Source organism: Diadema antillarum, unplaced genomic scaffold (genome assembly GCF_040938485.1).
Source record: "Diadema antillarum isolate AM-2024a unplaced genomic scaffold, OU_Dant_1.0 seq00000407_RagTag, whole genome shotgun sequence".
NCBI classification, from domain to species: Eukaryota; Metazoa; Echinodermata; class Echinoidea; order Diadematoida; family Diadematidae; genus Diadema; species Diadema antillarum.
Genome location: NW_027271395.1, coordinates 908,058 through 920,300, shown reverse-complemented (window position 1 = coordinate 920,300; position 12,243 = coordinate 908,058). Strand labels below are relative to the sequence as shown.

The following is a 12,243-nucleotide window of genomic DNA, read 5'->3' as shown; positions in this document are numbered from 1 at the left end:
TCCAAAAGCCATGCTGCCTCGCCCCAGAAAATGAGGAATGGGAATCAATCCTTTGGGACGCTTCTTGCTCTCTACGCGACAAAACAATCGACTTGGTAGAATTGAAACTTGACTCGATTGACGCCTCACTGAAAGAAAAGAAACAAGAGCTCTGGAACGGAACCACGCCCGAAACGTATCACAAATCTTTGAATTCAATAGAGAAATCTATTAGTAGGGAGATTACACAAATAAGAGCCAGCAAAGAATCAAAACTCCGTCGCGACATCGAACTTTGTAGAAATAGAATTCACAACTCTGAAAGTTGCCCGGTAAGACAAAAAACGAGCTAAACGCACAAAAACCGCCATTTCAGGAAACGAAACTATACAAAACGGCGGAAAATCCACCACCAAACTCAGGAGAAAGAAATCACAAAACAACGAAATCCCCCAAACTCCAATAACGCAGTAGTGAATTTATCTAACTACCGACTTTCTGAGGCAGAACACAGCCTCCTATCGAAAGGACTAAAATTCTGCCCCACCCCACCCCATATGGACGAACTACAACTAAAAGCAGACATAGATGCATTTAAACGCAGAGTGACGCTAAAAACACACTTCGCGCTGAAGCAGAAAAAAGAATCTGACCTTAACAATAATCGGCCGGCTAAAGAAAATGATCAGACTCAGCTGCCAGAACAGCTAAGAACAAAAAGCGCGTGGACTCCTTTCGTCAAGGAGCCCAGCTTGCACAAGTACTTAGAGCAAGTAGAAACCGCGACATTCAACATGGTCAGTACTCACGAACGTAAAAGAAACAAAAGATGTGACAATCTAACCAAATCAGAGAGAAAGGCCCTCTACAGTCTCAAACGCAACAAAGAGATAATCATAAAACCAGCTGACAAGGGATCGTGTACGGTTGTCATGTCAACCGACACATACATCAACGAAGGTCTACGACAACTAACAGATACAAAGACATACAAGGCCCTAGATCATGACCCCACCCCTCAACACCTACAAAAGGTAAAAACAGCTGTGGGAAGCCTTGACGTGAACTCAGACTTAAAGAAAAAACTAATTCCAAAGGATCCACGTCGCCCAAACAGGTACTTCCTCCCCAAAATCCACAAGCCCAACAACCCGGGACGCCCTATTGTTTCAGGATGCGCGTGCCCCACTGTGCAAATTTCAAGATTCCTTGACTTCCACCTCCGCCCCTTGGTTGAAAAATTACCCTCTCACCTAAAGGACACTACCGATTTTCTCAACCACATAAATGACCTTAATCTGACCCAGAACCCCCTCCCCCCAGAAAGCATACTAGTGACAGCCGATGTAACTTCGTTGTACACGAACATCCCCCACAATGAGGGCATCAAAGCATGTCGAAACGCCCTCAACGCCCGAATGAACCCCTCCCCTCCAACCGACCAGCTCATCCGTCTTCTTGAACTGGTACTGACATTGAACAATTTCCAGTTCAACGGCAAGAACTATTTGCAAATAGAGGGTACCGCTATGGGCACCCCTGTTGCCCCATCGTATGCCAACATTTTCATGGGGGAGATAGAGGCAGAGCTATTAGAACTCACAAACGCAATCTTCCCGAGATCGTGGAAACGATACATTGATGACATCATATTCATCTGGACACAATGCCCCCAATCATTAGCACAATTCCAAAACACAGTGAATGCCCTCCATCCCCGAATCAAATTCACGTTTGAGTCATCCCCCGACTGTGTCAACTTTCTTGACCTAAAGGTCCTCTCAGACGACGGAACTCTCCAGACAGAGTTATACTCCAAGCCTACAGACTCTCACACATTCCTCCCTCCCTCCTCATGCCACCCCCGACATGTGTTCAAAAGCATACCATACAGCCAGGCCCTTAGAATCAAACGTAACTGCTCTCAGCCAGAAAGCACAGACAAACACCTCGAAAATCTCCAACACTATCTCGACAAGTGTGATTACCCTCCCCAACAAACTAAACTACAAATCAACAGAGCTCGCTCCATCCCCCGCGCGGAATTATTTGACAAAAAGAACGGCCCCCCTTAGAAAGAACCCCTTTCGTCTTAACATACAGTCCCGCCACCGCCAAACTACACAAAATTCTCAAAAAGGAACAAAAAACCCTAGATGAATCAGCTTCGCTCTCAGAGATACTCTCGGATCCCCCGTTGGTTGCATACCGACGCCCCCGCACCCTCCGCGACCTACTAACATACTCTGGCGACCCCAAAAATGACCAGCTGAATGAGAACAACACAAACGGCTTTGCCAAATGCGAAGCCAAACGGTGCATGCTTCACAACTTTGTTAAAGAGGGCAACAAGTTCAAAAGTAATGTCACGGGGGAAGAATTCCCAATCACATCCAAAATACAATGCAAGTCAGACTGGCTCATTTATTTGATATCGTGCACGAAATGTAACAAACAATACGTGGGAAAGACAGAGACATCCTTGTACACCAGATTCAGCAACACTAAATCGGAAATACTGAACTACAATACACCCAACAAGCGAAAAACGCTCCCCTACACAACACACTTTAACCAGCCCGACCACTCAATTGACAATGTAAAGATCACAGGCATTGAAACAATTCGAACAAAATCCCGCCAAGTAATCCTTCATAGAGAATCCTTCTGGATAAAGAAATTGAAAACACTGACCCCCGATGGCATTAACGTTGACCAATGAACCCTACATAGCTCTTATCCCGAACCCCCTCACTCTAACTTCAGACTCACAGTAAGACACCCGTAGCAGAAAACTTGGCCATGACCAGACAGGACAAAATACAGCCCAACATACAGGTAAAACATCCTAATAAATTTCAGGTTAGATATATTGTGATTATTGAGATTTCATTTGTATATGTACTGATATATTGTATGATCACAAGATGTATGAATAAAGTTGAGTGTAATAAGTTCATGTGATTTGATATGAATGAAATGTATAATGGTGTACAATGATGAACTTTGGAAAATGTATGAATCTGTGATTTCTGATATGATTATTTTCGACTGTATTTTTATATGTAACATAACAGATATCATGATTGAATACTATTATTGTGAAATTCTGTTGATATTTATTGTATGATCACACGATTCATGATTACTGTTGAGCGTCACGAGTTGATCTGACTGCATAGATAAGAATGATATGGAAAATAGTGTATGATGGATTTGTGAATATGATCTTGTGATGTTTTAATATGATTATGTTTGATTATATCTGCAAAATAAGAGGCATTATGAATGATTGAATGGTAATTATTGTATTTTTGAACAGAATATGAGCACACGGTGCTGGGATGCACGATAACCACACGAGTCCCACGCAGGTAATTTACAGAAATTGTTGTTGTTTACACATTTGATCTAAGAGTTGATATATTTTTGGCAGGGTTGACACTATTATATTTCGGTAATATACGAAATAAAATAACATATGTTGATTTAGATAGTATTATATCAACGGAGTTGTGTGTGTGTGTGCGTATGTGAGTGTGTGTGTGTTTGCTTGTGTGTGTGTATGTGAATATGTATATATGTGCGTATGTATGTGGGTGTGTGTGTGTGCGTATGCGGATGTATACATATACGCAATGCAAATAGACATATGAATATGATATATATGTATAATGATTCTGTATAAGACAATATGATTATTATATGGCAGCATTATGATAAGAATTTATTTATGTGTGCGTATGCGGATGTATACATATACACAATGCAAATAGACATATGAATATGATATATATGTATAATGACTCTGTTTGTGATCATCATGCTAAGACAATATGATTATTATATGGCAGCATTATGATATAAGAATTTATTTATATATATTTTTGAACATATGATGTTATTCTAATGATGATTTGAGGTTAGATTGGACATTTGTATTGAATTGAATGATTGATGTGTGTATATAAAGGAAATGATTTAAAAGATTGGTAATATGTGAAATTGCATTATATATTATATGACACATCAGGTTATTCATATAATAATCGTTCTGTTGGTAGGTCCTGACGAAGGCCCAATGACGGGCCGAAAGCTTGACAAATAAAAGGGAGACTAAGATCGAGAGCAACGTCCCGCCTCAGTCCAATTTCTTTCAACTATATATATATATATATATATATATATATATATATATATATATACATTGTGTATATATATATATATATATATATATACATATATACATATATACATATATACATACATCCCGCCACAAGACAGCCACAAGACATCCAGGCAACGCAAACGTCTGCTTAGCAGGTAATTATATTATTTAGTTTATTTATGATTATGTTTGATAATCTTTATTGTATGATATGTTTGTATGCTATATATACTCATTATACACTCATTTACAGTTATACATTGTTGAATGTGTTGCAAAGTGCCAAAAAATGTTGCCAAGTATGTCATGTAACTATTAACTCATGCTCAACTTATATTTAATATATTGTGTTTATGACTTCAGATTTGTTATGCTCAAAAACATATATTTCGTTTCACGAACAGACATTAAAGGTGAGGAAGACCACGGTCGAAAGCTTCACAACTCTGCCGGTTTCATGCGACATCTTCTGTTATCTACATTGTCTCAACTATATATATATATATATATATATATATATATATATATATATATATAAAAACATGAGAGTGTATATATGTAAAACACTGGATGGAGCTCCACCATCTAGATGCTGTTGAGAGTGATAAATGCTTTGGCAAATGTCTGTAACTGGTTAAGAGGGTGTGTGGACTTACAAGACTTCGGAATAACAAGCCTTATTTCTTTTTTGGATCAACGAACATTCCGATTTTTTTTTAATTTTCGGACTAACCTCTGGCTGGGCATAGCGAACGTTATTTTGTCTTCCTACAAAAGAACCTTCTGAATAAAGAACCTTTGGAATTACTTACCGTAACTGATGTATTGTTACAGCTCGCCAACCCGACGTAAGATTGCACGAATGTTGTCCTTTCGTGAAGTCTAATGAGTATTGGCGATAAAAATAGTTGCGACATGTTTCATTCATTCATTCATTCATTCATTCACTCATTCATTCATTCATTCATTCATTCTTTCTTTCTTTCTTTCTTTCTTTCATTGAATTTCCACAAAGTACATTCTTTAAATTTTACATCTGCATGCACATCAAACAGTAGAAACAATAACATGACAACATTCTTAGTCTAGTTTTGGTGCTATATGGTTATGATATGTATACATATATCACGTTGTCTATGGAATATTTCTGTACTGAAGACTCTAAACTTCCGACAGTTCACAGTTGTTCACTTATCGTTGATTAGAAATCATATGTTTAATGAGTAGTGTGTCTATTAATTAGCAACAACAACAACAACAACAACAACAAAAATACTTGCATGGTGGTACCCTTAATTTTCTGTTAGCTGTTGAGCGTGGTAAGACCAAAAATACATAGGTTTATGAGCAAATCCGGAATAATTTATTGTTCTGTTCCGATCCTTGAGTGCGACGCGGAATCCTTCTTTTAGATCCTTTTCTTTCATTTAAAGGGGATGGCTAGTAACTGATCAGTGGGAATCAGTGGAAATGCTGGAGGATGATTGTTCGAATCCTTGTGAGATTCATTTAAGAGTACATTATATATCTATTGTTGTGTGAAAATTATTTGCTTCAGAATGGTCTCATATTCAAGTAATGTGCAGTTTAATGTTTCCGGGTTATAGCGTGCCTGGTCAGTGACGGGGCATTAATCTGCACATTACTTGAATATGAGACCGTTCTGAAGCAAATAATTTTCACACAACAGTAGATATATAATGTACTCTTAAATGAATCCCACAAGAATTGGAACAATCATTTCTCAGCATTCCCACTGATTCCCACTGATCGGTTACTAGCCATCCCCTTTAAAGGAAACCAAAACCCACAGAGAAGTGTGGATTGAGTGAAAGCAACATTAGTAGAACATATCAGAGAAAATTTGAGGAAAATTGGACAATCGATGCAAAAGTATCATTTTTGACGACGTTCATTTAATTTAATTTCATTTCATTTCGAACGTGTATCTCAAATTAAATTTCTCGGTATCACAGTGGACGATAAACTTTCGTGGAAGCCTCATATTATCAATTTAGTAAAATAATTTCGCGTAACATTGGTATTATCAATATCAGTAAAATAGTTTCGCGCAATATTGGTATCATCAATAGACTAAAATCTCATATCCCGTTGTCCTCTTTTTTGACGTTGTATTTTTCATTGATTATGGAATCTTAGCATGGGGTAGCTAGTGCTCATGAAACTTTGTTATTACAAAAAAGGGCACTTCGTTAATTTGTGGCGTGTCACCACGTTCCATGCAGATCCATTATTTGATGAATATAAGACTTAAAAAATGAAAGATTTGTTTTTCTTTCAACTGGGTCAGTTTATGTTTAATTATAACACAAATGTACTTCCCAGCATTTTTTATTAGATGTTTCCACGAAATCAATCTTTTCATAATTATCCCACCAGGCGATCTAATGAGTTTTATTTACCCCTCCTGAGAACTTTATTGGCTCAAAATACATTCATATACACAGGCCCTAGATTCTGTAATTCTGTAAGCCGTGATATACAAAAAAAATCCATCTTTTAATTCGTTTAAGCGCAAGTTGAAACTCTTTTTGTTGAATTCATACTAAGACATTTACAATTCATTAGCTAGCTGGTCTCTACAACCTAAGGGTTCATCATTAATCAATGAATGATCATTGCGTAATTTTTACATCATCTTATTTGTACAAACCTTGCTCACCTGCTTGAGCTCCGAAGCACTTCAATTCCCTCTTCCGATCCCGATGTCCAACGTGTTTCCTTTCTTTCTTTCCATTATTCTGTTGCCCTTTATTCCTTTCAATTGTATACCTTCTGTCAAGTCATGTCATGTCGTTGTGTTTCTCCTGTCCTGGTCTGTCCTGTCTTGTTCCGTCCCGTCTTTGTAAACATGTGGCACTCGTGTAGCACAATGCGCCTGGTTGAAAACTAATCACCATCCAGGGCGAACCATTAGGGCCTGAATTCACGAAGGTGGTACAATTTTAAACCATGAAACCATGGTTTAGCACTGTACCATGATTCTCCCATGGTACAATTTTAGACCATGATTTTACTTAACCTTGCTTTCTGAATCGTCCCAAGGTTTAGACCATGGTCTGATTTCTACCAGCTTCACATAGATTACTGCTTCAAACGTCCATGGTTTAAAATTGTATCATCTTGATAAATTGGGGCCTAGGTGTCGGCATCACTCACTTGTTGGTACGGTACCATCTTCAATCAGAAGTTGAGGCCCCAAATATTATGCCTAGCTTATACTGGAGACCCTTTTATATCTGTGTTCACTCACGATGATCTCTTTATCTGTCATGTGAAAAGTTAACCATAATGAATGAGGAATCAATGTGTAGTATGCTTTCTAAAGTGATTTGTTGATTCCTACCATGCAGAAACAACAAATAGAAAAAAAAATAGGTATCTTTAGTCAGGAATACAACAGACGGGTGATGGCTATTTAATGTTCCTTATTAATTTTCCTTTAGATATTTAAAAGAAAGGGATGAAGAGGAAACTCTGGTTCTGATATTCATGATTTTCATGATGATTTCATATATCACAATGATTTATCAACGTGTTTATATTTGTCAGCTGATCATAACAAAAAAAATAAGAGACTATGATGATTTTTAAATCACCGTTGTTACTAGGGGTGAGAGGAAGATTGTATACACTTTCTGTGAACACCAGACAGACAACGAATTGAAGCATGAAATTGAATGATTTATTGGTTTAGAATTTATTTCTACGAGCCAGCAGTCAGTAATAATTATAATTAATTTCCTTCTCAAAAAAACATAATTCCATAATTGTACAACATTGTCACTGCAGCACTGTTGCTTAATGGTACAGTTAACCTTTCGGAGCAGTGATTAAAAAAAATAGATTCGAGTCATCACATTTAATGCATATGTGTAGGTCAGATGTATCACACAAAAAAAATCACATCATATAAACAGTTTTAGATAAAACCTAAAATATAGGGAGATATTACTGTTTTTCTCATTAAACCATAACTGTAGATGGTTAGTCCTCAAACAATTTTATTGCAATTACTCTTCACATTTTGTATATTTAACAATACTTGACATTGGTTATACAGATTATTCTTTTTTTATTTTTTTCTATGCCTCACTCCAAATTTACAACTATCATGAAGCACTTACAGCTGGGCTTTTGTTTCATCTGCAAATGGTAAATAATGCCTTTAAAAAGCTTGTTAACAAATATAGCACGCACAATTAACTTAGGTTGTAAAATCTTCATCACTCATATTTCACTGCACACTGATTAATAGACAGAGAATTGCTATTGTAGTATACTACGCTAGTGTGTGTCACAACGTTATGTCTACCATTGTTGAAAAGAAAAGAAGAGATTATTATATTCTTCTGGAGTGTCTTATTGCAATCGTACTCAAATAGTTGTTAACATGTTAAATTGACCTATACCGTTCTAAAGGTGACTTATTTCATAGAGTAGAATCAGACGAAAAGAATGGTCGAAATTATTTCCTGGACTTATTAGCAATCACGCGAAATTCTAGGTTGATAAGATCTTTTACACAAAAATGAATTGCACTATTATACATACGCTCTTTCTGTTTGCGAATCCTGGAATTTCATGTTTTTGCTCTAGAGGAGTCAGACCACTCAAAATAAAGATTCGCAAACCAACACACAAGGAAAAAGCACATATATTTAGAAGTATTCAGAAGTTCTATAAGCATTCACGAAGCATTCCTTTCCATAAGGTGCTAACTCCATTTTTTAAATATCAAAATAGAGTTATTGACAGAAAATGTATTCATCTTTAGCAGTCCCACACAGTAACCTCTTCAAAGTGTTGACATTCTTGCGAGAAAAGGGAGAATTCAGGGAATGAAAAATGAAATTTGTTCCAAAAGGTGCCAAATCCATTTCTGTTATAACACCAAATTCTAAGTTGATAAGATCTTTTACATAGATACCTACATTATCGATAGATATGCTTCGTAAGTCTGGGAATATAGATACACCGGAATTTTGTTTAGACTCGCTAGAATAGTGAGAAAATCTTAAGTAACAATTCTGCAACCTACACATGCACCCAGAGGAAATAATCTCAATTCAGAAATGCTAATATATGCACGTGATACCATGTAAATTCTTTCATATTACACGAAATTCAATCAGTTTTCACATAATTGTGTATCATATAAAACTCTGCGGCTCAAATAGCATGTTAATAAGTAAAAGCTAACACAATTAACTTAGGCTGTAAATCTGCATCACTCATATTTCACTGTACACTGGTTAATAGACAGAGAATTGCCGTTACAGTATACCATGCTTTAAAGTGTGTGTCACAACGTTATGTTTACTATTCATGATTATGTCTGACTGGAAGTTAAAAAACAGAAAGAGATTATTACATTCTTCGGGAGTGTCTCGCTGATATTGTAATTCTAATTGTAAACAGGTTAAACTGGCCAATATTGTGCTAAAGGTGACTTATTCCGTAAGGTAGAATCAGACGAAAAGAATGGCGGAAATTGTTTTCTGGACTTGTTAGCAATATCACTAATGATTGTAACTCACTTAATGTTTGTACTGTCTTCGTAATGTAAATGTAGTGTTTTGTGTATCATGCTGAATTTCTTTTTGTTTTGTTCTTGTATCTGTATATTTGTTCATCTCGTTTTTTATAAATATGAAATGATTACCACCAATGCATTTTTTAAATTGATTATCTGGGTCGGTCAGATTTTAAGGAAACTTGTAATTCCTCGTTGGCTGCTTCCCTTCAGCTTTATGTATTCCAAGGATCTGTCTTTACTCTGTGCTTGTCATGATTGTTAATCAAAATCTTTATCTGTTGTTGTTTTTTTATGCTGAACAAATAAATTCAATTCAAATTCAACACCAAATTCTAGATTGACAAGATTTTTTTTTTTGTTTACATAATACAACCGCATAATTAATAAATATGCCTAAAAGTCTGGGAATATATACACCCGAATTTTGTTTTTACATGCGCTAGAATAGCAAGAACATTTTCAATAACAATTCTGCATCCTACATACCAAGAGAAAATATATACATTCAGAAACGCTTGTACACTGTACACGTGATACAACCTAAATATTTTCATAATTACACAAAGTTCCATCCATAGTCACATAACTGTGCATAATCTCAAACTCTCTAGCTCAAATACCATGTTAATAAGTAAAAGCAAACACAATTAACTTAGGTTGTAAATCTACATCACTCATATATCACTGCACACAGGTGACTGGTATAATGGACAGAGAATTGCCATTACAATATACCACGCTAGCTCCTGTCATAAAGTTATGTCTACTGCATGACTGACCGTAAGTTCAGAAACAAATAAAATATCATATTTTACATTTCATACATTCAAAATGGGGAAATTTAAAACAATTTATTCCCAGGACAAGACTATTATTAGCATGTCTGGGCTAATTGATATGATCTTTTACATAAATACACCCACACAATTGATAGATATGCTTCTTAAGTCTGGGAATATAGATACACCGGAATTTTATTTAGACGCTCTAGAATAGCAAGAAAATCTTAAGTATTAAACAATTCTAGGACCTGCATATCCAGAGGGAAAAAAAATCTAATTTCATAAATGCTAATATACACGTGAAACCTAATGAATGAAATGAAATGAAATGAAATGTTTCCTAAATATTTTCATAATTAGGCGAAGTTCAATCCATGGTCACATAATTGTGTATAATTTCAAACTCTGTGGCTCAAATACCATGTTTAACAAGTAAAGCAAGCACAATTTACACAGCTTGTAAAATCTACATCACTCATATTTCACTGTATACTGGTTTAATAGACAGGGAATTGCCATTACTGTATACAATGTTATCGTCTGTCACAAAGTTATATCTATTTATGATATACCTGAAGGTAAGTTCAATAATAGAGAAGAGATTAATGTAATGTGATTTAATTTGATTTAACTTGATAAGTACTTTTTTTAGGAAAGCTTTTGTATACCCCAATACCCCTTTTTCTTCATACTCCAATATCCTTTTTTCTTCATAAGTCTACATCTAATTGCAATTTTTCTTTCCAGTTGATATTTGATATGCATATATGCAGTTTTATTTAATGTATTTTTTTGAATGTAATTATAACCCTGTGTATGTGCATGTTTCCTTTGTCCAAATTGCGTACTACATGTCGTAGGCAAACTGTACCTCCAACTCAGATTGTGACGCGTGTATATTGAATGGTCATGAAGACGAAAGCATTTTCAGTGAATATATGACTCTTTAACAAGTAAAGCAAATACAATTTACACAGCTTGTAAAATCTACATCACTCATATTTCACTGCATACTGGTTTAATAGACAGGGAATTGCTATTACTGTATACAATGTTATCGTCTGTCACAAAGTTATGTATACTATTCATGATATATCTGACTGTAAGTTCAAAAATAGAGAAGAAATTATTATATTCTTCGAGAGTATCTCACTTACATTGTACTCCTGTTGTAAAGAGGTTAAACTGACCAATACCATGCTAAAGGTGACCTCAATTCATGGAGTAGAGTCAGACGAATGGCGGAAATTTTTTAATGAACTTATTAGCAATCATGCCAAATTTTTTTTGATAATAAGATCTTTTACATAAATAGAATTGCACAATATACAAACATAATTTGCGAGTACTGAAATTTCAAATTGTATGTTAGAATACAGACCATTCGAAATTTCCTAGATTCTGGTACCAACACACAAGGATAAAGATATACATTCAGAAGTTCTAGCACACATGAAGAGTTCCTTTCCAAAAGGTGCTAAACCCATTTTTAACAAATAAAAATTCACTTATTGACACAAAATGTATTCTTCTTTAGAAGTCCCACACAGTAACCTCTTCAAAGTGTTGACATTCTTGCGAGAAAAGTGAGAATTCAGGCAATGAAATGTTATGTTCTATAAGGTGCTAAACCCGTATGCATGCTTGACCGCACATTGGCGCCAAGTATTAAGTCCAGGCTTGCTACCTCTCCTGCCTGACTTTTCAAGATGACCCAAATATTAATTGATTATTGCCGGTGAAATGTTTCATTT

At 35.7% G+C, this 12,243-nt stretch overlaps 1 protein-coding gene across 1 annotated transcript; it reads left to right on the top strand.

The window, feature by feature from the left end:
• Nucleotides 1-911: 911 nt before the first annotated feature.
• On the top strand, nucleotides 912-2,054 carry LOC139732260 (uncharacterized). The gene has a single exon (XM_071643133.1). The coding sequence runs from the start codon at nucleotides 912-914 to the stop codon at nucleotides 2,052-2,054; it is 1,143 nt and encodes a 380-aa protein (XP_071499234.1).
• Nucleotides 2,055-12,243: the final 10,189 nt, after the last annotated feature.